This window comes from Eulemur rufifrons, chromosome 30 (assembly GCF_041146395.1).
Source record: "Eulemur rufifrons isolate Redbay chromosome 30, OSU_ERuf_1, whole genome shotgun sequence".
In the NCBI taxonomy this organism is placed as follows: domain Eukaryota; kingdom Metazoa; phylum Chordata; class Mammalia; order Primates; family Lemuridae; genus Eulemur; species Eulemur rufifrons.
Window position 1 is genome coordinate 89,519,924 of NC_091012.1, and position 25,785 is coordinate 89,545,708.

A 25,785-nucleotide genomic window follows, 5' to 3' on the forward strand; every position below is an offset into this window, starting at 1 on the left:
TGGATAAGACACACTCACACATAAAATATTTGCTGTTGATCTGAAATTCAAGTTTAACTGGGCATCCTGTATTTTGTTTGGCAACTGTACCCAGGATGAACATCATTATGTGAATTTTTGTTGTCAAGTGCATACACATTTAAATTTTTAATAGATGTTACTATCGATTTATAGTCTTAACTATTGTATTTTACCATATATTTGACATTAACCTATTTAAAATTTTTTTTTGCTGATATGTTGGGTAAAATCCGTATCTCTTTGTTGTTTTATGAGCATTTTCCTGATTACTAGTGGGGTTGAGCATTGTTTTTGAAACGTTTATTGGCCATTTGAATTTCTGAGATCTGGGGAGTAGGTCCACATGTTTTGCCCATTTTCTATTTTGTCTTCACTTTTTTAGAGCCGGCTAGCGTGGGCAGTGTGTGGGGTGGTAGAGGGAGGGAGTGCATAGGCCTACACTGCTGCACAGATAAGCAGAGAACATGAATGGAAGCTTGACTGCACCACTCACACTGAGTGGGCCTAGCAAGCAGACTGCTCTCAGCTTGAGTCTGGTGGTCCCGCTTTGAAATGGAAAGCATGCCAAAGCCTTGACTTTTTCCCTTTCCTTGGCCTGCAGGGCCCTCTCTGGTCTGGCTGTGGATGGAGTAGGGAGTTGGATAGCTTTCTGTTGAGAATGGGTGACTTCGTCATGGGGAGAATAGAGAACGATTGTGAGCAAATTCTACAATAGGGGCCAGGGAGTGTTTCAGGGAGCAGAGCTCTCCTCCAACTCACAGGCTAAAACCTCCACGTGGCCAATGGACCGGGCTTAGTGGGTGACACAGAGAGGATTCTATAGCACCTATGGTATCTCAATGAGAGTCTGAAGCCAAAGATTCATCAAGGACAGTTTTATGGAAATTTGTATTGTTCCCACAACTTGCAATGATTTCTAATGCATATCTCTTTGCTTGTGTTTTCTCTATCTTTTCTAGGCTTCTTTACAATTAGAAGCCATTATGGAAGAAAAACCATGTGAACATTAATAATTTGATGGATGATGAAAAGCCATTTGATTAAATTTAAACTACATTTCCGAATAGAAAAAAAGAAAACCCTAGGAAGTTTGGTTTAGAGGGAAACATCTATCTGTAGGTTGATAAGTGGTATGTGAGTCAGGGCCCAATCAGGAGGCAGAAACCGTGCTCGTTATTTGGACAGAGAACATTGAATACAAAGCATGGCTAAGCAATAGAAGGTGGTTAACTACTAAAAGGAGTAGAAGAGGCCTTTAAGGGGTCCAAGAGTAGCAGGTGTAAAGTATCAGCTACTACCTCTAGAATGAGGAAGAACAGACAGTACAGAAGTAGGAGAGACCACCGTCCCTCCCCAGCTGAGAATCAGACCTCTTTGAAGAGCGTGTGGCTATCAAAAGAACATGGAGCCTGCCGGTGGTGCAGAAACTTGCCAGAGAGTGTGGGCCTTCACCGGTCCATAGAAGAGACCCCCACCCTAGGAGGGTGGTGAGTGGTGGTGGTGCACAGGAAGGCTGGTGCTGCTCGGAGGCGGTGATGGTAGGGAGAGCACGGCCTGAGGGTGCAGCTGGACCTTGTCTGTGCTGGCCTCTGACCTCCTTCAGTGAATACCATCAAATGGGAGACTGCAGCTAGGAGGGACCTGTCTTCCTGCTGGGACTTATACGGTCCCTCCAGTGCTCTCTATTGACAAAGCCTAACATTCTGTTAGCTGGCGTAGGAGAAAGGTTCACAGGGATCAGCTCTAGTATCACAAAGCAAAGCAAAGACAGATTGACTTGGACCTGACAGACAATAACGCTGATAATTGGCACAACCAGTATCAGAAATCAACATGTTTCACCAAAAATGAATAGAGTCCTTCCCATTAAAAGCAAAAAAATAATACAGAGACAATGTGATTGTCTAGCTACAAAATGCAAGAGAATCCACTGCAAAAGTCTTATAATTAAGGAGAGGCATTATGAAGGTGGCCATATGCCAGATAAACTATATAAAACCACTAGGCTTCATATATATATATATATATATATATATATATATATGTATCCAATTTGCAGCAGTGATGAAACTGAAAAAAACTGCCATGGACAAACAAGAAATATGCAAAAGCTATACAGGGCAAACTGTGAAAGGTAACTGCACTACTCTGATTAAAACCTGGAATCGATGGAAGAACGTACTCTATTTTATGGATGAGAAGCCTACATCTTTTAAAGATTTTAATTCTTCTCACAGTGAACTATACATCCTAAGAAATTCTAATTAAAATTGAAGCTGGGGATTTTTTTTTTTTTCTTTAACTCGAAATGTGTGGTCCTGAAGTTCTTATAGAGGACAACATTTTTCACAATATTTGAAGAAGTTTTGAAAAAGAAGAAATGTGAGGGGGAACTTGTTCCACCCAGACAATAAAAACAATTTCTAAATCTATGTAGTAGAATTAGTAGCAACATAATTTAGATCAACAGAAGAAATTCAAAAGCCCTGAAGCAGAAGTGTGGAAATTATATGGAAATTGAGTCAATCTTGTAGTGAGATACAAAAATTGCTCTAGAAAAGTAGACAGTTTTGCTATGTGTAAGAAGGCTACACTGGTTACTGTCTGGAAAGGTTAGGTGGGGGAAAAAGGCGTGCTAAATTGTACCACATGATATTGTAAAAGAATGCACTCGCTGGGGTGGAGAAATCTTCTTGTTATTTATCTGTGGGCTTCCTGGGGACTGACCTCAGAGCAGGAGTTTACTGAGGGTCCCCGAATCTCAGATGAGAGGTGAAATGGGAGGAAGCAGTTTGTAGAGGAAAAACGAGGCCCAGTGACACGGAAGTGAGAGCAGTAACAAGAAAATGTCATTAAGAATGGTGATTTGGAAAGTCAGATTACAGTTAACAATAACTTTCTGGACTGTCCGGTAGAGAAATGATACACCAGAGAATCGATGTTTTGCTCCTCAGATCCGCTGATCATAAGGAAAAGGAAGTACATCTGCAGTTCTGCATGGAGGTCACTTGTTCCCCAGGTTCTTCCTCCACATCTGGATGACCACAGGGTAGAAGCAATGTAGAGAAGAGGTATGGTATCGTGTAATAATCAAGGGAACATTCACTAAGTGCTTACTCTGGGTCAGGCACTGAGCAAAGCAGCTTCGGGTAGACTATTTGAAGAAGAAGCTGCAGGGGCAGCTGCTGGATAAATGCCTACAGGCAGGAACAGAGACATCTGCTAGAGAGCCTTTTCCACAAGGGAAAGAGGGGAGACAAAGATAATCCAGAATGATCTGATTCTTCACAATGACAGTTAGCAGTTATTAAGCGTTCACTCTGGGCCTGGCCTTGAGGCTTATGGTCTCTTTCAAGCCTCACATCAGAGGCCCCACCTCTGGGAGCAGCGCCCCCGCATCCCTCAGGCCCCAGCCTGCTGTACTGTCCCCTACCAGAAGAGGCACTGCGGGGCGGCACCCGCCGGTTCCCACAGCTCGGGGAAGACCCGGGCGGCGGAGGCTTAGCCCCGACCCCTCCCCTCCCGCTTCCTCCTCCTCCGGGTCTGAGGGCGGCGGCCTCCGACTCAAGACCCTGGGGCTCCGGGTCTTCTCAGCAGCCGCCGCTGCAGCCGCGGCGACGTCACCGTCCTCGCGGCCTCGCACACAGCGCTGTGGCCGCCGAATGCCCGTGGACGCGCATCTCTTCCCAGAGTTCCTGCTTCCTGGGCCAGCCAAAGCCGCAGGTGAGAACGTCCGCGGTAGAGGTGACACCCAGGGCCTGCGGGGCTCAGAGGCCCCGTGGCCTCCTCCTTCTCTCCTCCTTTGCCCAAGAACCCCCCACGGGGGCGCCTACAGCGGGGACACCAAGTGCTCCCTGGAGCCCTGGGAGCACTTCTTCTGAGGCATGGAGCCCCTGCTCAGGTGCTTCTGCAAGTTCCTTTGTGGACCCCAGCAACCCCTAGGGGCCCCCCCCCCAAGTACCCCGCGGGCCCCCGACATCCCTGATGCGCATGCCCAGAGACCCTGTGAGCTAGAAAGTAGCTGAGCTGGTGCAGTACCTGCTGGTTAAGAACCGGAAGACGGTGCCGATCAAAAGGGCAGACATGCTGAAGTATGTCATCAAAAGGTACAGGAGCTTCCTCCCCGAGATTTTCAAGAGAGCCTCTGACCTCCCCGAGTTAGTCTTTGGGTTCTAGGTGAAGGAACTTGATCCAACAGAGCACTCCTATGTCCTGATCAGAAAAATCGACCCTGCCCTGGTTTGGGGCCTGACAGGCGACCAGGGCACACCAAAGACTGGGCTCTTGATGATTACTCTGGACTTGATCTTCATGCAGGCCAGCTGTGTCCCTGAGGAGGTGGTCTGGGAGGTGTTGAGGGTGTTTGTTGGAGGTACATTCGTCTAAAAAGCATTTCATCTTTAGGGAGCCCATGAAGCTCATCACCAAAGCTTGTGTGCAACAGAAGTATCTGGTGCACAAGTAGGCGTCCAGCAGCAATCCCCTGCTCTAGGTATTCTTGTGGGGCTCTCAAAGGAAACAAGACAGATGGAAGTCCTGGAGTTTGTGGCCAAAGTGAATGACACCCACCCCAGATCCTTTCCGTGGCAGTAAATGAGGCATTGAAAGAAGAGGAGGAAATACCCCGTGCCCGAGATGCAGCTGCTGTTGGTGACGTGACAAGTGCCAGTGTTAGTGCCAGTTCCAGTTCCAGGGCCTATGCCATGGCTGAAGCAAGCATCAGCACCCGTACCAGTGCAAGTGCCAGTGCCAGGGCTAGAGCCATGGCTGGAGCAATTACCAGTACCGGGGACAGTGCCAGTGCTCGTTACAATCTCAGGCTAGGGTCAGGGGCTCCTCCTGCCACCGGTGAAAGCTGAGGCTGAGTCCTCACTTTGTTTTGTTGTGGGTAGTCGAAGGGGCCCTGTAGCAGTGGGCACTGGGGCTGTGACTTTTGAAGAGTCGAGGGGTATAGAGTGGGGTTAGGGAGAACGTACCACCCGTGGTATCTGTGCTCCAGTTCTCCTTTGTGTTTCTTGGTGATTTAGCTTTCAACTTGTACATTGCAAAGTTTTGTTTGCTTTAATTGACTTTTCTCTAATGACAAATAATTTGTAGGAAATAAACTGGCTAAAACTAAATGATGACAGTATTATATCGAGGTTGAAACAAAAGCCATACCTAACCATGTTTTCAAAATCCTTGGTTCTGTAGACATTTGATTAAGTATTTAAGGTGAGTGTCTGGGTTTGTGAATGACATTGGTCAAATGTTTTATTGTTCTTTGTTTCGGTTTTAGAAGGAGAGATTTGCTGTTTCATGAAAGAAATTGGGACACTATATCTTTTTGTGTCTGGAATGTATTATAGCATTGGAATAAGCTGTTCTTTGAAAGCTTGAAAGACTTTACCAGTACAATGATCCCCCCTCTCCAAATATAAAAAGATAAAATAAAACGTTGGTCAGTGTCTGTTGCACAAAAATACATCTGATATTTACTTGTATTTTCTTAGTTCTCCAGAATGTAGGGAAAAATAAAAAATTAATGAATTAGACACCTTGCTCATTGACTCATTTATTCAACATACATTTGCTGACCACCTACTATATGTGAGGCACTGTGCCGGGCACTGGAGATACAAGAATACACCAGACTCAGCCTCTGCCCCATATCTGGGAGTGTAGATGGGGCTGTCATGTAAGTAAATCAGCCAGATGTGGCAGTTGGGTATATTAATTGCTGGGATGGAGATAAGAAGCAGACGGTATGGGAGCCTAGAGGAGAGACATCTGACCCTGGGTGGTGGGCGTCCAAGAGCAAGGAGGGCTTCCTTGTATTGAGATGCCGCCTGAGCATGAAGCACTAGGGGAGCAGTAAGTTCAAAGGCCCTGAGGCAGGGTATTGTGGGCATCTGGAGAGTCCCATGTTCTTCAGTGGAACTGGAAGGTTAGAATTTGGGGAAACTGGGCAGCAATGATAATGTGGGGGTGGGGACAAGTCCAGGAGCCAGGATCCTCAGTTGGTGGACTTTAGGGCTGAGAGCTAAAAACTTGCAGCGGAAAATGGCTCTTTGGAAAGCAGCTGCTCTTGGCTCCTGGATGAGCCATAGAGAAGACTCCACCTGTGGCAGGTCTGGAAGCTGCCCTGGACTCCTGTCCCTGTGCAGTTTCTACAGTGCACACACCGGGGGCTTTACGTTCATCATCTCTAAGGCGTGATGGGCGAGGGGCTAAGTGTGGCACTCACCGGAGCTGACTCCCAGAAGCCTCTGAGCAGATGCTCACCCCTGTAGCCTGGGAGAGCCAGAGCTCAGTGTGTTACACGATGACAGTTAGGTCTTTTCAGAAGCAAAGGCATGGATGTACGAATGTGTAAGTTTTCCTGTTTATGTAGAGGGAAAACTGCTTTCAGGGATGAGAGATAAGTCTAAATCAGCCTGGGGTGAAGCCCAGAAGAGCCCTGATGGGCAGACTGAGGAGCCCAGACCTAATTTGGTTGGCCTGGGAAGCTACGGAGGTCTTTTGAGCAGGGAGGGATCTGATGAAAGCACAACCCTACCAAATTTACACCGGCCAGCACCAGCGGGTTTTTAAAGGACCGGTATTCTCCATGCCTTAGAGTGGCGCTGGTGGGTATAACGTTCATAAGAATTAGCCTAAAATTATCTTTGTTCCTCAGAGATTCATACACACATTTTACAGCCCTGCCTGTTGGCCTCGGGAAGCCTTTTTGTGCCCCTATGGACACATACGCCGGGGATCCTGGCACCAACTCCACAGGACCTACTCTAGGCTATGTAGGGTCCAGAGAACATTTCGTTGTTACCCCTCACTCCCTTTCCTCTGCTGGCATGAATGAAAGGCTCATGGTGGGTGTGGGGTGGGGGAATATCATAATATGGGAATGTGCAATCTGAGGCGGAGGGGGTAAGTGTTTTTGAAGGGCTCTGTCTCAGTTTGGGGTGGGGTTGGGTGGAGCGGATTATGTGTACCTCAATCTAAGGCCTTCCCTCAAAATCCCAAGCCACCCGCTCCCCATTTGAAGCCCACATCCCTTGTCAGATATGAAGGGTATGTGTGTTTGGACAGGGAGAGAGGATATGTTTTTCCTCATGGTTACATTGAATTGCCCTCCTCAAGATCAGAACAAGATACCTGTGGAAAAAAATCACTGTCTATAGGCCACAGTCCTACCAGGTCCTTAGGGCCAAGCAATGCTGTCCCATGAGTAGGACCAAGTATGTGGCCCCAAATATGTGAGTATGTCTTAAACTCCTCCCCACCTCAACCACCAGCCCGATCCCAACCAAATGAATATCTTTCTGAAGAGGTGTAAGAAAGATACTGACGCATAAAACCACCAATGCCTTCCAGATTTATCTCCGTCTTAATGAGAGAGAAGGTGACAGCAGGGACGAGGGGTCCTGTGGGGGTGGGTCCTCGAGAGTGTTGCTCTCCCATGGGCAGGCTGAGAGACTAGAGCCACCAACCCTACAAAGCTGAGGGCCTGGGTCTAGGGGCCGCAGTGGGATTCGGCTCCTCATTCAGGAAAGAAGCAGATCAATGTGATTTGATGAGGGCCCCTGTGAGGTCCCCTTACCCCGTATTGTGTGTCTGAAGAGCCCACCGCTTCTGCATTGGCCTGGGTGATTCCTGGTGGTGCAGTTTCTAACCGGGCCACCCCCATGGTGTTAGATTAAAGGGACAAATATGCTCTACCCCTCCCCCCCGACAGACTTCTCCTGCAGATAATATGCTGCAGTCTATATCAAGGTCACCCGTAGAAAGGCAAGAGTCCCTTATCCTATGAGAAGGAACAACGTGCAGTTGGAGACCAGCTGGTCTGTTGGAAGGGTTCTGTCTTGTGGTGGGTTTGGGGTGCTTGGGAGCTCTCTATAAGGTTAGGGGTCAAAGGCCTTTCTTTAAAACCCACAGATGCTACCCGCACGTGACCGTCACCCTCCCCATGTAAACACTGCCCAGTTTTTGTCAGATATGAAGACTGTGTACGTTGCTGGGGCGGGGGTGGGGAGAGAGATGCTATTTCTTCCTTCCTTCCTCATTCCTGCATATAAGTGCCCCATCAGGGTCAGAGCTGTCAGCTGTGGGAAATTCACTGTTGGCTGGCCGCAGCCCATTGCAAGCAGGACTGGGGAACAAGCAGCACAGCCTCAAGGAGGAGGCCGGACAGCCTCCCTCCACAGCCTCACCACCACAGCCTCCCTCCGCAGCCCCACCACCGCCAAAGCCGACCACCCCCAATTCACCAGAGGCTGGGGTCAGTGTTGAGAGTTACATCAAATACCATGAAGCAAAACTGGTCAAGCATGCCAGCATTTATTTCAGGCCCAGCAACAGAGACACCGGGGAAAGCAGCGGCATGAGGCAGCAGAGAGGGCTTGATCACCGTTCATGGCTCTGTGTCTGCGGCTCCGTGGTCTCAGTTTTCGAGCGTCTGGTACCCTGCCCTAGAGAGGAGAGCAGAGTGATGAGTGGACTCTGGGGAGCCCTGGGGAATTCAGGCCTGGCCTGGCGTTCCCTTGGTGGAAGAGGAAGGAGAGGCACGTGTGCTTGGCTGCGTGCAGAGAGAGAGGGAGAGAGACAGAGAGAGAGAGAGAGAGACAGAGGATGGCTCTGAGCTCTCACCTGAAGGACCTGGTGAAACATGCCAGGGCTCTCTGGAACCGGCTCCTCCAAGACTCTCGCAGAAGAGCAGGCTCCCTGGGCGAGCCTGTGCCTCCGGATGGGTTCTCCGTGGTGTCAGACAAAACAGCACATTCCGCAGAGTCCTTTAGTGGCCCTTTCACAATCTGCAAAGTAGAGTAAATAGCCTCATCCTAATGGTCCCTCTCAACCCCTGGCCTCCATTAGCTCATTCGGCAACTGTTAATGTGCATCCCAGGCCCTGTCCCAGGGGCTGGGGATGCAGCAGCGGACTGCACAGACCAACCTCCATCTCCCCGAGGACATTTCATGACAATGGAGGGCCATCAGACTCACCAGGTCAGCAGGTGGAAGGAAGGGAGTGAAGATCATGTCTCCAGGAGTGTGTGATGTGCCGGTAGTGATCAACAGGACTTCCTTGAAGAGCCCAGCGAAGTTCCTCTCTCTGCTGGTTACAAGGAGGCCAAAGCCCTGCCCCCTCCACACCCCTTCAGCCCCTCTTCTGCCACCCATCCTTCCTCCCTCCCTCGGCCCAGGGCCCAGTGCAGTGTGTTCCAGCAGCAGTGGATACATTTCTGGTATGTCACATCCCCTCTGTTCCCGCTGCCTCTTACTCCCACCCCTCCAATCTCTCTCTCCCTTTGTTCTTTCCCATGGCCCTCCCAGCAGGCTCAAGCCAGCTTTCTGCTTGCTCAGCAGAGCAGCGCTGAGAGTCTGCTCCATGATGACAGGATGCGCAGACTTCTAGGGGTGGCTCATTTTATTTGATAATGAGTGATCCATTGCATGTTAGGTCACTCACGGTCCCAGCTTGCCTGCTGGGAGCACTTCAGTTTTAAAACTGAAAGTCGCATGTCCTAGAAAACCTCTCAGCCCTAGGCCAACTGGGACAGTTGGTCACCCTCCTTCATTCATGTGGACACTATGGTCATATTACTGTTCTTTGGTTTTCCCACATTTAACAGTTGAACCTCATAGAGTGATCCTTATATATAAGACGTATGTTTTTATGAGTAGGGTGTGTGTATTGCAGCCTCTTTATATCTTCATAGTGTGGAGGTAAATGCAGCATTACTTGTTTGACCCCTGAGTACATATCCACTAAAAACCTATGATTGGACCTCTGCCATCACATTTGCTCGTGGGGTATCACAGCAGAGTTCTAGATGGAATAGACCCAGAATTGTAGAGATGGGGTCAGGGGAAGAAGCTGGGAACAAGTTTAATAAGACCCCAGACACAGCAGATGGGATTCACAGGAAGAAACTCTCCCCACCAGTCAGGTCATCACTGGCTTTATAAAGTAATGAGATTAGCAACATTGGAGGTGTTGAAACAGAGCCTGAGTGGTCACTTGTATGGTATGCTGCAGAGAGGCGGGTTCCAATGGTTCCAGACAGCTCTGAGATTCATAGGATTCTTGTGCAAATCAGAGGTAAAGAGCCCTTAGCTTTCATGCACATAGTTACTTCTGATATTCACAAAAATCCTTACCAAAATCTAGTGAATTTCCAGGCAAGTTATGCCAAATTCTCAGAAACTCCTCCAAGCAGTGAACAGGTCTCATTGTCTGTCCTCACTCTCTCCCTTTCCTCTCCTTGAATCCACTCCAATTAGGTTTTCTCCTACACCACTCCACTGAAACTTAGGAGTTAACTGACCATGAACCAATGAACAAGTGAAAATAATGTTTCTTATTTGTGTATATGACTAGCTATACGAATAAAATAGCCAGGCTCATAAGTGCTGGTTAAGTGCTTAATAAAAGCTGGGTTTAAATTGCTGACTTTAAATGAATGAATACAAATGAAGACCCAAATAACGATTAATACACTGTCACTTTCCTGCACAACTTCCATCCTCATATAAAGAAACTCATTTCCTAGGTAGGAAGGTTCTTCCAAATTCCCAGGAAGGCCTCTGGAAATTTCCAGGGAGAAAGGCCCAAGATTTGTCCAGTATCCATGATCAAACTCCAGGTTTCTATTTGTGCTCCTGTAGATGTCATGACCTGCCACCAGGTGGCGGAACAAGACTAGAAATCTGTCTGCCACCAAGCCCCCCTGAGCCCCTTCCTCTGCAGTTTTCTAGTGTGTTTTTCTCAGGGGCCAGGATCAGTCCTGGGGAACCATCTCAACGTCCTGCCCTCTATCTGAGATGTGCCAGGGTGTGCCCAGGACCCGGCCCAGGGTTTCTGAAGTCTGTGATGATGCTTAAGGCAGTGGCAGTGACATGTGTCAGCAGGTGCTCTGGGGTGGGGGGCTTAATCCACCTCTCCATTAGTAAGCCTGGGATGTGGTAGTAGGCCGCTTTAGGCAGGGTGAGGGGGCGGTTGTATCTGTCAGTATCTCAAGGCAGTGACATCTGTGATTCCACAGGGACATTTGGACAGCAGGGAATGGGAAATGCCAGAAAGTCAGGGTCAGCAACAAAAAAACTTTCCAAGGGCCGTGTACTCAACTGTGTCTCCCACAAATTCGTATGTTGAATCCCTAACCCCCAAGGTGACTGTTTTTGGAGCTAGAGGCTTTAGGAGGCAATTAAAGTGAAATGAGGTCGAACGGTGGAGCCCTGAGCCAGTAGGATTAGTGTTCTTCTGAGAAAAGACACCACAGGGCTCTCTCTCTTCCTCTCCCCATGCACACGCCCAGGAGAAGCCATGTGAGGACTTAGCAAGAAGGCGGCTAACCGTGAGGAGAGCCCTCACCAGCAACGAAATTGGCGGAGAGCCCTCACCAGCAACGAAATCGGCCAGCAACTTGATCTTGGACTTCCCAGCCTGCAGAACTGTGAGCAAATAAATTTGCCTTGTTTAAGCCACCCAGTCGGAGGTATTCTGCTATGGCAGCCCGAGCAGACTTATACACGAACCTTGAGGATTTTTCTAAGAAATGAGTCCCAGGCTGGTATGGGAGGCCAGGCTGCTCACTCCCCGGAGCCTGATGCAGGGTGAGGCTGACAACCCTGCCCAGCCTGGTAGGATTTTCTTTTCTTTCTGGATCTCCTTCGAGAAAATAAGGTGCCTCCCTGCAACTGCCTTGAATGGACCCAGAGTTTTATGGAGAGTCAGAGAGGAGCTGGGAGTGATGTTGACAAGACCCCGCACACTGTGGATGGGGTTCATATCGAGAAATGCTACCATGTTGGCCCCCAGCTTCCTCGGGTGCTGGGATTAACAAGTGGGCAGGCATTCAACAAGAAGCTGAATTTTTTATTTGGATTGGATTTTACAGGGAGGAAGGGTCAACTGGATTCTGTCAGCCTGGAGATGGAACTGGATGAATTACAGGTAAACGTGTGAAAGTGCTTGGCACTTGGTACATAGGAGGATCTCAATAAAATTTTGTTGCCTTGCAAGCCAGTTTCTCAGAAGCTCCTACAAGAGGGGAAGTGATTCTTATGGTTACAAAAATAATAGCAGTTCCTTTTTGTTAAACACATAGTAGGTACAGGTATCTTACCTGTTTAAAATGTTGTCTTACACAAATAATCCTTGCACACATTTCTGCACACTAAAACAACACGGATAAAACAATAGTCTCCCCTGCCCACCCTACTCCATCACCAGCCCCCTCACCAACAGCTTCGTGTGTTTCCTCGAGAATTCCTCAATCAATGCATTTGCACATATATACATGCCATTCTATAATAGAAACATGTGCTTCTCTTTGATGGGACCAGAAAATACGTATTGGATCATGATGCATGTATTTGTGGCACTTGATTTTTGCTTTTTTCGGTGAGTCTTGGTGAACTTTTCCTGTCAGTTCATGGAGAACTAGCTCATCATTCTCACCTTCTGCATAGTGTTCTAAGCGATGTGCTATGACTGTTTACCTATTTCCACACACGAGGACTTTCGGGTTTCCCCCCAACTTTTAATGTCCTGAAACATTTCTCCAATGTCCCTGTTCACAGAGGATGTATCTGTCTAGAAAAGATACACAGAAATGGAATTTTGGATCAAACCCCTACATGCATTTAAACGTGGAATAACTATTGATAGATGGATCTCCAAAGAGGCGGCACCAATTCATACTCCCAGGAACAGTGCAGGATAGTACTCATGGTCCTTCACCATCCCTCTTGACGGTATTCACCCCTTTAAATATTTGCCAATTTGATGGTTGAAACATGAGAGGTGTTGAGAAAAAGCATCCCTTATGGGAACTGTGAGGGTCCAGGGCTGGTCATGCCTGCAAGCCTACGCTCAGATGTCACTTCCAGTGGCTCTGGTGGGAAGAGGCCAGGAAAGGCGCAGGTACAACAGAGAGCCATGGGAGGAAGTTTAGGGGGCCATGAGAAGGCTCAGACATGGCGCCCACCTAGCCCTGGGGGTTGTAATGGAGTCCGTGGAGGTTTCCTAGAGGATTAGATGCCTGAAATGAGTGAGGAAAGACATTAGACAGGGAAAGGGCGAGAAGGAAGAGCACTTGAAGCGCAAGACCAGGCAACTGAAGGGATTTTGTGAAACTGCAAATAAGCAGATCCAGGTTTCCAGTCTGTGCATTTGTAGAAGTCAACATTGGCTACCAGGAGGCAGTACAAGATTACAAAGGTGTGTCCCACAGAGAGCTGGGTTCCTCTGCTGCGGTTCCCTAGAGGGAGGGTGCTCAGTCAGGGGCTAGCCTGAGTCCCGGGGTCCAGCCCTCGATCTCCCACAATCTTCCAGGTTGTGTGCAGGCCCTGGCTAGAGATTCTGAAGTCTGTCATGGGACTTAAGGCAGTCCCCTAAGGGGACTGGCCTAGGAGACTCTAGCCAGCTTACCCATTTTGTAGCTCTGGGATGGGAAAGGGAACAACTTTGGGCAGGATGAGAGGCCAGTGGTGTCAGGTAGTGTCTTAGGGGATGGAGCCACAGGGGCCCATGGGAGGCCTAGCCCCGCCCCCAGGGCAGCAGTGCTCTCAGGGGCCTCGCAACTAGGCCCCGACTGGCTGGAGCAGCTGGTAGCTGTGAGTATCGCAGTCCTCTAAGCTATGGGGTGACTGAATGTGCAGGAAGAACAGGAATTTGCAGGTCACTTAGTCAAAGATTTCATTATGTAGATCGGGAAATGGAAGCCCAGAAAGGTAGAGCAACTTGCTCAAGGTAACACAGAGAGAAAATGTATGACTATGATGAGACAGTCAAGTGAGGACACTGGTAGTGGGACTGAGAGATGACATATGTCTTCCCCTGGAGCTGAGAGGGCCCAGGAACCAAAGGGCCTGTGCAAGTGGGTCATGACAGCAAGGAGAGCCTGAGGAGGGTCATGGTGGCCAGGATCCAAGTCAATAGCAGTGGTGTGCCTCTAAGGGTATCATGTGAGAGACTGTGTTGGTGTATAAATCAGCCTCTGGTGGGCGGTGAACAGGGGGCTCAGGGCGTGACCTGTGTGCATGCGGGTGTGTGGGGGGGGCGGTGCTGTGGGTGGATGTGAGGTCTACAGGTGAGGTCCCCTTATCACTAATCCCTGCTCCATTAAATCCCATCATTTCCACTTGGGTTTCTACGGCTGTTTACCAAGTTATGGCCACTGCTCACCCACCAGATTGGTTGGAGGGTGGCGCCATGGCACCCAGGGGTCCTCTGAGTGCTGTCCAGAAGGGAAGGAGGGCGCAAAGTGTCCTCAAACTCTTGTCCCCTGGTCCTGGGCCTCTTAAGCAGTGGCAGCAGTTTTGTCCATCTCTGTGTCCCATGCAGCCTCATACCCCTTGCCCTACCTACTTTTGGCCAGCCCAGATTCAATTCTGGAATGCAGAAAAGCCGTCGGTACCTCCAAGAAGACTGCTCTCAGCCCACTCGATGGAAACACCCAGGTCCTGCTGGGTGAGGGGCTCTGCGCTCCAAGCGTGAGGAAATAAAAAGGATGCTGCTCACCCTTGCCCCAGATCAGAGATTCTAGGTGCAACAAAGCCTCAGTGGACACATGCTCACTGACTCATTGTTTTCAAGAAATATTTATTGGGCCCACACTGTATGTGAAGCCCTGTGTCCAGGTACTGGCTGTTCCAGGACCAACAAGACAGAGCTCCTGCCCCAGAGATGAGAGTCTGGGTGGGGACAGTCATGCACATTAACCCACCAGAGGTGACAATTCAGCGTGCAAAATGCTATGATGGAGAAGAGTGCACGGTATGTTTGTGTGCGCAGCCGATGGGGAACTTGTCACCAAGGGCTGGGGTGATCTGGGAAGAAGGAAGGGTTCTTTACAGGGGCAGGAGCATCAGAGCCCAAAAGGACAAGTGAAAGGCTGAGTAGGGAAATGGTGGTTCCAGAGGAGAGCCATAAGTGCCAAGGCTCTGAGGCAGGGCCCAGTTGAAAGATCTGGGGGTGGGGGGGGGACTGAACGCATATTTTAGCCATGCTTTGGAGAAAGGTGAGGCTATAGTAGAGGAGCAGAGTTGAGATGTTCAGGTGCAGGGTCTGAGGGATTAGAGACAAAGTCCTGGATGGGGAGGGGCCCTTTCAGAATCATCTGATTTGGATCTGGGTGATGCAGAGGGAAGTCTCCATTGCTGGTCCAGAATGTGTCCTGGGCTCCTGTCCCGGTGCAGTTAGTTTTCTACAGTGCATACACTGGGCCTTCAAATGCGCCCGCCTCTAAGGCATAATGCAGAGGTCAGACTGATGCCCACCTGAGCTGTTCCCCAGAAGCCAGTGACCCAGATACTATCCTCTGTGGCCTGGGGGAGCTGGCGACCACTGCAGAATGAGGACATTGATATGGCTTTATCTAGTATAAAACCAGGATGACATCGAGAAGGGCTGAGTTTCTGGTAGGGCGGAAATTGAAATTAGTGCAAAGGGGCAGAATCATGGGGGTAGGAACTTGGAATCGGGCACCTGAGAGAGAGGAAGGCAGGGAGGGGGTGAGGAAGGAGGGAGGGAAGAAGTGTCCGAGGGAGGGAGGAGGAAGGGAGGGAAGGGAGGGCCGAGAGCATTTGGTCCTTTGCAAAAAGGATATGGTCCCTGAACTGCCTCCTGCTGGGGCTGCCTCCCACACAACAGAATTTTTAAGAAAAGTATCCACTCTGATGTGCCTCTGTTCCTGGAGAACAAAATGCTTTTGTGCTACTAGCTAGGAAGATATTTTGCCTGCACTGGTGTTTTCAACACCAGAACCCTCCTGAGTCACTGGGGAGCTCCCAAGAGGAGGACGCAGGATCCCAGATGAACTGTATTAATAGTCGTGGCTGCCATTTACTGAGGGCCTACTACGTACCAGACTCTCTTGTCATGTGAGTTACATAAATTGACACTTATCTTTCCAATAGTCCTGCAAGTTGAATGTCAGTCAAATTTTACAGAAGGATAAACTGAGGCCAGAGCCTTCAGGTAACTTGTCCAAGGTCACACGGATGATTAGCGACAAAGCTGGGACTTGCCCCTGGGACTGACTAAAACGTGGGCACACCCTGCTCCACCCTGGCACCTGAGAAGCCCTCCAGCCCTGGTCACGTCTTTTTTGTCTTGTGTTCGGTCCTCAGTCCTCAGATATTCCTGCTGTTTTAATTATTATTGATTGCTGTATAACAAATTACCCCAAAACATAGAGGCTTAAAAGAGTAAACAGTTCTCCTCTCAGAGTTCTGTGGATCAGGCACCTGGGCATGGCTCATCTGGGTCCTCTACTTCCCAGTCTCTCACTAGGCTGTGTTCAAGGTGTCAGGCCAGGGAGAGCGGTCTCATCTGTAGGCGCGACTGGGGGAGGATCAACTTCCAAGCTCACTCACATGGTCGCTGTCAGGATCCATTTCCTCATGGGTCGTTGGCCTGAGGGCCTCGGTGCCTTTCTGGCTGTTGGCCAGAGACTTCCATCAGCTCCTTGCCAACTGGCCTTCCCCTTCAGGGCAAGCACACATGCAAGAAGAGCCCAAGAGAGAGAATGAATGCCAGCAAGTCGGAAGTCACAGACGTTGCAGCCTAAGCCTGAAAATGACACGTCATCACCTTTGCCAAATTATGTTGGTTACAAGCGAGTCACTAGGTCCAGCCCACCCTCAAGGGGAGGGAATTACATAAGGGTGTGAGTGCCAGGAGGGGGGATCTTTGGTAGCGATCGTAGAGGGCTGCCCACCACACCTGCTCCTGCACCCAGTGAGCCCCTCTGGGTACCAACTGCCTTGATAGAGCAGATGGATGATGGGCCACCTTGGACTGTGCTGTGTGGTCTGGTGATCCCACCCCTCTTCCAGCAGGCCCACTGTTTGGGTCTCCCCAGGACTTGGGTCTCCTGGCCCTGTCTTCCTCCCCTTCCCCACCAGCCATGCCTGGTCACTGAGCCCATGGGATGTGACAGAAGCTGACAAGGGAGCAGCCCCCTGTGTGAGTGAAATGCTCTCATTGCTTGGGCGGGGCTGGGACCCAGGCTGGTGCTCCAGGCCTCTCCTGGAAAAAGGGAGATGAAGAGCTCAGCTGCCACACTGAGACAGGGCCCCCCTCAGAAGAACAAGGCTACAGGTGGGAGGGGGCTAGATCCTGGGTTATCTGTAAAAGCTGCTGAGGTGCTCTTGCTTTTGCCCTCTGGGTTGGGATTCTGGGTAGAATCCCCCCATGTTCACCGGGAGGCATCAGGGCAATATCTCTAAGGCAATGTGGGAGCACCCATGCCAGAGAGGGAGCTGCTCTGAGACCGCATGGAGACCCAGGAGCATTCAGACACCCAGGGTGGAGGAACTACTCTAGGGAGGAGAGGAGTGAGTATAGACTGGGGATGCTTTCTATGTCTCCATAGAATTTAATTCAGAAGGAGATAGAGAGAGAGCTGCAGCACATATAGCAAAGCGCTTTTACATAGTGGTGGTGGCTGCTGTATTATTCTATCTGTTTTGTGGCAGGTTTGAAATATTACGGTAGAAAAATAGTCTAGAAGCGGAAAACAGAAGAGAAGGAGGGGCTCTGAGGACTCCTGCAGTCTGCATTTCCCAGGTGTTTCTCAGAACCCAATGCGTCAAGTCGAGGGGCGTGGTGGATTGGGAGTTTCCTAGGAGCCCAAAGGTTCCATTAGACCATGGGGTGGTCAGGGCCACAGGGGACTGGACTCCCTGGAGGAGGCTTAGCCAGGAGCAGACCTGTCCCCGAGAAGCCCAAGGCTTTTCCCATTTCCGGGAAGCAGCCACCAGACTCAGCTCTTCCCCCGCTGCTGTTTTCTTGCAGTACATATCAAGAGCAGCTTACACTGAGACATGGTATCATAATAAAAGATAAACCACCTGAGGTGATGGATGAAGCCATGTGCTGGAGGGCCTCTCTCCAAGGGGTCAAAGTATAAGTTAATGCCTCTAAAGCCTTTCCTGTGGATTTTGCGACACCCTCCCTCCTTCTGACCTCAACTCCCTGTCCCTCAACCCACAAGCCTCTTCAGTGGCCCCACGGCTATCACCCAGTCACTGCCCATCAGCCACCCTATATGAAGTGTTTGAAACCAGTAGCGTGCTTACTGTCCATCAACCACAGTTCTATCTCAACAGGGACTGAGGAACAAACAATACTGCTCCAAGGCACAGGGAATCACCACATACGGCTAAGTACTGTGGTAACCCTCTCTCCACAACGCCCTCCTCCCTGCCACCGCCGCCACAAGAGACAAGGCATAAAACACAGGAGGTGGATATTCATGTGGAAAGGGACAACACATGTCATAAAGCCAAAAGAATCAAGCGTGCCTGAGTTTGTTTCAGGCCCAGTGGCAGAGACACTGGGGAAAGCCTGGGCATGGGGCAGCAGAGGGGGCTTGATCACTGTTCATGGCTCTGTGTCTGCAGCTCCGTGGTCTCAGTTTTTGAGTGTTCAGTATCCTCTCCTCCCCTAGGGAGGACAGCAGGGTGATGAGCGGACCCTGTGGAGCCCTGGGGAACTCAGGCCTGGCCTGGGGTTCTCTCGGTGGACAGGAAGGGGAGGCAGGCAGGGTTGATTGGGCAGAGAGAGAGAGAGAGAGATATGAAAGAGACAGAGAAGCGGAGGCTGGCTCCAAGCTCTCACCTGGAAACATGCCAGGGCTCTCTGGAACTGGCTCCTCCAAGACCCTCACAGAAGGGCAGGCTCCCTTGGCGGGCCTGTGCCACTGGATGAGTTCTCCATGGCATTGTCAAATAAATGAAGAGCACTGTATTTTTAGCCGGGCCAGTCCTGTTCTGGAAAATGGAGAAAAACTAGCCTTGCTAACACTGAGATTGCTTCCTTCACTCATCAAGTGTTTGTTGAGGGCCTACTGTCTGCACACCAAGCTGAGTTCTAGGTACCAGGGATTCAGCAGTGAACTCCAAAGGTCTAGATCCCAGTCTTCCTGGGGCTGGTAATCTGTCACACTGGAGGGAAATCAGTCTCAAGAGGTCCTACAGAGTTTGTTCTCCCTTGGGAAGGCTGAAAAATTGAGCTGCCCACCCTGCAAAGTTGAGGGCCCCACTCTAGGAGTCCCAGGGCGATGCAGCTTTCCTCATACAGTCAGGTCAGGAGTCAGCCACAGCAGAATGCCAGTGAACTTCATGGTTTCTGAGGAGCATGATGTGCATGTGGTGTCTGAAAGGACTTATTGTCAGAGGCCAGCAGAGCTCTTCATCCTGCTGGGTGTAAAGAGGCTAAGGGCCCGTCCCCTCCATGAAACTCCATTCCCACATCCCTGGCCTAGATTTCCACCATCCCCTCCTGTAGATGAGTACACCCTGTTCAAGCAGTTGATACATTCTCATAAATGCCTTGAGTGCTGAGATGCCTCATTGACTAATATCATTGTTTCCCTTTCCTCTCCCCCACTCTCCCTTGAACTCACTCATCAGGTTTCCAGCCCCACCCCTCCACTCCAACAATGTAGAGGACTAAGTGACTAACTGAAAATGATGGCTCCTGATTTTTACGTTACTCTATTTATGAATATGTAAGCCTGAAGACTTAAGGAGAGATCTAGTTGGACATTGTTAGCTTTAAGCTTTACTGAAATTCAAGCCCAGGTACTTGCCAGTGGCAACTTCCTCCTCACCAGCTCCATCCTCATGTCAAGAAACTCGATGAGTACACAGGGAGGCTCTTACAGATCCCCAAAACTACCCCTAAATTCCCAATGAGTGGAGCCCCAGCTTTGCTGGGGATCCACAATCAAACTCCAGGTTTCTCTCCCATGTGTCAGTGGAAGCCAAGGTAGGGCACCTGAGGGAAGCACAGGTGTAGAAAACTGTGTCTCATGGAGACCTTAAGTCCTTTAGCTGTAATTTCTGAGAGCCAGGCTACTCAGCCAAGGCTCAGGCTCAGCCCCGGGGAACCCTCCAAGGTCCTGACCTTGAGGATGCCCAAGGGTGTGTCCAGTTCTTGAAACAGGCTTTCTATGACCCTGTGATGGACTTTGAGACAGTGACATCTGAGCCCCCAGGGCTCTGATCTAGAAATCATCAGTTTTCCCACCCGGGTTCTAATTCTGATTGGTGTCAGCAGGAAGAAAGAACGTGGAGATGCACAGGAGGGTAAATATGTTAAAGTCGAGTGATCCCTGCTAGATGGCACTCCAAAGAATCTACACCAATTCACACTACCAACATCAGAACCTCGGTATATGGTACCCGCTTGGTATCATTAAATGTTTGTCAATTTGCAGTTTGAAAAGTGGAATCTGACTGTTACTTTATTTCCATCACTATTTGTGATGTGGAGCTCCTAGTCCTTTCATACTGGCCATTTGTATTTCTATAAACGGCCTGCTCAAATTCTTGGTTGGCCTTTCTGTTGTTGTTTGTTCTTGCTTGTGTTTCCTGAGTTGTCTCATCAGAGCTCTCCGTATATTGCAAATATGATTCTTTAGTCTGCTGTAATTGAAGAACATGTTTGCTCCCAGTCTCTCACTTCTATTTGCATTTTGGTTTCTGTGTCTTCTCGTATGGACGCTTTTTACTTGGGGTGTACATGCTGGCTGCTTTATCCAGTCTTCACCACAATCATGCAAGGTTGGTAATATTTACCCCAGTTTTCTTTTTGTTTGTTTGGGTTGTTTTTACATTTAACAAATTTTTATTGATTTACGGGTCAGAGATTACTCTACATCCTGGGGTTAGAATCACCATAGTTCTATGGGTGGAGACCACACTGACAGCTGGAGACACAATAATGAGCTCTGCCCTTACAGAGCTTTCCATCTGTTTTCTGTAATGACTGTACCAATTTTCATTCCCACCAACAGCCACACTCTTGACATTTTTTCTTCTTCATTCATTAATTTTTAATCTATAATTTACGTGTAATAATGGTACATATTCATTCAGTATAGTGGGATGCTTCAATGCATTGAAGTGTACATTGCATAATGATCAAATCAGGGTAATTACCATATCCATCACTTTAAACATTTATCATTTCCTTCTAGTGGTACCATTCAAAGTCTTCTCTTCTAGCTATCTTGAAATATACACTATATTTGTTATTTGCTACGGTCACTCTACCTTGTAATGGAACACCAGAACTTATTCTTCCTGTCTAACTGTAACTTTGTACCCTTTGACCAACCCCTCCCATTTCCCCACCGCCCTACCCTCCCCAGCCTCTGGTAACCTCTATTATACTCTCTACTTCTATGAAATCAACATTTTTTAGATTCTGCATATGAGCGAGATCATGTGGTGTTTTGCTTTCTGTGCCTGGCTTGTTTCACTTAACATAATGTCCTCCAGGTTCATCCATGTTGCCTCAAATGACAGGATTTCGTTCTGTTTTATGGCTGGGTAGTATTCCAGTGTGTGTGTGTGTGTGTATGTGTGTACACACATACACACACACACACACACACACACACCACATTTTCTTATTCATTCATCTGTAGACGGGCATTTAGATTGATTCTATATCTTAGCTATTGTGAACAGTGTTGTAATAACCATGGGAGTGCAGATATCTCTTTGACATACTAATTTCATTTACTTTGGACAGATACCCAGTAATGGGATTGCTGAACCATATAGTAGTTCCAGTTTTAATTTTTGGAGGAAACTCTACACTGTTTTCTTGTTTTCTGTAATGACTGTACCAACTTTCATTCCCACCAACAGTTTATAAGTGTTCCCTGTTCTCTACATCCTCTACAGCATTTGTTATTTTTTGTCTTTTTGGTAATAGCCATTCTAACTGGGGTGAAGTGATGTCTCCTTGTGGTTTTGATTCAAATTTCCCTGATGATTAGTGACATTGAGTTTTTTTTCCCCATATACCTGTTGGCTATTTGTGTGTCTCATTTTGAGAAATGTCTATTCAGGTCTTTTGCCCATTTTAAAATCAGTCTCCTCTGTCACCACCACCTCCTCCTCCTCCTCCTCCTCCTCCTCCTCCTCCTCCTCTTCTTCTTGTCTTCCTCTTCCTCCTCCTCTTCCTCCTGCTCCTGTTCTCCTCCTCCTCCTTATTTTTCTCCTCCTCCTCCTTCTTCTTCCCCTCCTTCTTCTCTTTCTCCTTGTCCTTCTCCTCCTCCTTCTCCCCCTTCTCCTCCTCCCCCCTCCTCCTCTTCATCCTCCTCCTCCTTCTTTTGTTACTGAGTTGTTTGAGTTCCTTATATATTCCAGATATTAAACCCTTGTCAGATGCATAGTTGGCAAATGCTTTCTCTCATTCTGTGTGTTCTCTCTTCACTCTATTGATTGTTCTCTTTGCTGTGCAGAAGCTTTGTACTTTGATGTAATCCCATATGTCTATTCGTGCTTTTGTTGTCTATGCTTTTGAGGTCTTATTTAAAAAATGGTTGCCCAGTCCAATACCATGAAGCATTTTTTCTATGTTTTATTCCAGTAGTTTCATAGTCTCAGGTCTTATGCACAAGTCTTTAAACCATGCTGAGCTGATATTTGTATAGGGTGAGAGGTAAGGGTCTAGTTTCATCCTTCTGTGTGTGAATACCCAGTTTCCCTAACGCCATTTATTAAAGAGACTACCCTTTCCCCAGTATATGTTCTTGGAGCCCTTGTTGAAAATCAGCTGGCTGTTAATGCATAGATTTATATCTGGGTTCTCTACTCTGTTTTATTGTTCTGTGTTCTGGTTTTATGTCACTACCATGTTGCTTTTGTTGCCATAGCTTTGAAGTATATTTTGAAGTCACGTAATGTGATGTCTCCAGTTTTGTTATTTTTGCTCGGGATTGCTTTGGCTACTGGGATCTTTTGTGGATCCATACGAATTTTAGGATTATTTTTCTTTTCCTGTGAAGATTATCATTGGTATGTTAACAGGGATTGCATTGAACATGTAGATCCCTTTGGGTAATGCAGACGTTTTAACGATATTAACTTTTCCAATCCGTTAGCACAGGACATTTTCTCATTTGTTTGCATCTTCATTGATTTCTTTCATCAGTGTTTTATAGATGCCACTGTAGAAAGTCTTTCACTTCCTTGGCTAAATTTATTCCTGGGTATTTTATTTATTATTCGTGGCTATTTTAAGTGGAGTTGTTTCTTGATTTCTTTTTCAGATAGTTTGCTATTGGAAAATAGAAATGCTACTGATTTGTGTACGTTGATTTTGTATTCTGCAACTTTATTAAATTCATTTATTAGTTCTAGGAGTTCTTTGGTAGCGTCTTTAGGGTTTTCTATATATGTGATCATGTCGTCTGCAAACAGGGACAGTTTGACTGCCTCCTTCCCAGTTTGGATGCCCTTTATTTCTTTCTCTTGCCTAATTGCTCTGGCTAGAACTTCCAGCACTATGTTGAATAAAAGTGGTGAAAGTGGGCATCCTTGTCTTGTTACAGATCGTAGGGAAAAAAAGCTTTTAATGTTTTTCTGTGCAGTATAATATCAGCTTTGGGTTTATCATATACGGCCTTTATTTTGTTGAGGTATGTTCCATCTACACTCAGTTTGTTGAGAGTTTCTATCATGAAGGGATGTTGAATTTTATTGAATACTGTTTTCAGCATCTATTAAAATGATCATATGGTTTTTGTCCTTGATTCTCTTAATGTGATGTATCTCATTTATTGACTTGTGTATGTTGAAACATTCTTACAGTCCTGGGATGAATCCCTCTTGATCACGGTGAATGATGTTTTCAATGTGCTGCTGGTGTTTTGCTGAGGCTTTTTGCACCTATGTGTATTAGGCATATTGGTCTGTAGTTTTCCCCTTTTGCTGTGTCCTTGTCAGGTTGTGGAATAAGGGTAATTCTGGCTTTGTAGAATGTGTTTGGAGGCATTCCCTTCTCTTCGGCATTCTGTAAATGTCTAGTAGAATTCAGCAATGAAGCCATCAGGTCACTGGTCTTTTTGCCGATTCCTTCACTCTTGTTAGTCCCTATTGTTTCTGTTCAGGATTTCTATTTCTTCCTGATTCAATCTTGGTAGGTTGTATGTGCCCAGGAATTTACCCATTTCTTCTAAATCTAGACTACTGGCCGGGCGCGGTGGCTCACGCCTGTAATCCTAGCACTCTGGGAGGCCGAGGTGGGCGGATCGTTTGAGCTCAGGAGTTCGAGATCAGCCTGAGCAAGAGCGAGACCCCATCTCTACTAAAAATAGAAAGAAATTATATGGACAGCTAAAAATATATATAGAAAAAATTAGCCGGGCATGGTGGCGCATGCCTGTAGTCCCAGCTACTTGGGAGGCTGAGACAGGAGGATCGCTTGAGCTCAGGAGTTTGAGGTTGCTGTGAGCTAGGCTGACGCCACGGCACTCACTCTAGCCTGGGCAACAGAGTGAGACTCTGTCTCAAAAAAAAATAAAAAAATAAAAAAAAATAAATCTAGACTACTAATAGAAAATTGGCTTATAGCTGTTCATAATAGTCTCTTACAATCCTTTGTATTCTTCTTGTAGCAGTTGTAACGAATCCTTTTTTATCTGTGATTTTCTTCAGTTGAGTCTCCTCCCGTTTTTCCATAGTTAGTTTGGCTAAAGATTTGTCAATTTCTTTATCTTTTCAGAAAGCTCACTCTTTGTTTCGTTGGTTTTTTGTTTTGCTTTTCTAAACCTCTGTTTTATTTATTTCTGCTCTGATCTTTGTTGTTTCTTTCCTTCTACTAACTTTAGGATTTTTGGTCTTCTTTTGTCTAGTTCCTGGGGCCGTAACATCAGGTTGTTTATCTGAGATATGTTTTTCTTCTTCTCTGATGTAGACATCCATGGCTATAAGCATCCCTCTCAGGACTGCATTTGCTGTATCTCATAGGTTTTAGAGTGTTGTGTTTGCATTTTCAATTGTTTCAAATAATTTAAAAATTTTTCTTTTCAATTTCTTCCTTGCCCTGTTTGTTGTTCAGGAGGATGGTTTTTAGTTTCCATGAATCTGTAGAGTTTCTAACATTCCTTCTGTTATTGATTTCTAGTTTTAATCCATTGTGGTCAGAAAAGATACTTGACATGATTTTGATTTTTTTCAAATTTGTTAAGGCTTGTTTTGTGACCTAACATGTGATCTGTTCTGGAGAATGTTCCATGAGCTGCTCAGAACATTGTGTATTCTGTAGCTTGCGGATGGAATGTTTTGTAAACATCTGTTAGGTCCATTGGGTCTAGAGAGCAGTTTGACTCCAATGTTTCTTTGATGATTTTCTGTCTGGATGATCTATCTATTGCTGAAAGTGGGGTGTTGAAGTACCCCACCATTATTGTATTATAGTCAACCTCTCCCTTTAGGTGTATTAATATTGGCTTTATATATTTGGGTTCCCTGGTACTGGGTACATATATATTTACAAATGTTAGATCCTCTTGCTTTACTGACCCTTCTATCATTATATGCTGGCCTTCTTTATCCTTTTTTTTTTCCATTCTTGACTTAAAGTCTATTTTATCTGAAATAAGCAGAGCTATTCCTGCTGTGTTTTTATTTCCGTTTACATGGGATATCTTTTTCTATCTCTTCACTTTGGGGCTCTGTGGGTCTTTATAGGTGAAGTGAGGTTCTTGTAGACAGCATACAGTTGGGTCTTGCTTTCCTTTTATCCACTCTATGTCTTTTAATTGGAGATTTTCATCCATTTATATTCAAGGATATTGTTCACAGGTAAAGGTTTAATACTACTCTTTTGGTACTTATTCTCTGGTTATTTTGTAGATCCTTTCGTCTTTTATTTCCTCTCTTAACTGTCCTCTTTTGTTGTTAAATGATTTTCTCTAGTAGTACATTTTGATTCCTTGCTATCTATCTTGAGTGTATCTCTTACAGGTTTTT

General features: G+C 47.3%; 2 protein-coding genes across 2 annotated transcripts in view; one reads left to right on the forward strand and one right to left on the reverse strand.

The window, feature by feature from the left end:
- Nucleotides 1-3,548: 3,548 nt before the first annotated feature.
- LOC138378559 (doublesex- and mab-3-related transcription factor C1-like) overlaps nt 3,549-25,785 on the forward strand; it is an 85,696-nt gene continuing 63,459 nt past the window's right edge. Inside the window, exon 1 of the mRNA XM_069463885.1 lies at nt 3,549-3,744. The gene's annotated coding sequence lies outside the window, so the exon portion shown is untranslated. The remainder of the gene's footprint in view (nt 3,745-25,785) is intronic.
- Nucleotides 8,321-9,136, reverse strand: LOC138378715 (protein FAM236D-like). Its single transcript, XM_069464076.1, has 3 exons — nt 9,001-9,136; nt 8,647-8,810; nt 8,321-8,468 (listed from the first exon to the last, which is right to left on the reverse strand). The coding sequence occupies exons 1-3, from the start codon at nt 9,034-9,036 to the stop codon at nt 8,441-8,443; spliced, it is 228 nt and encodes a 75-aa protein (XP_069320177.1). The 5' UTR covers nt 9,037-9,136; the 3' UTR covers nt 8,321-8,440.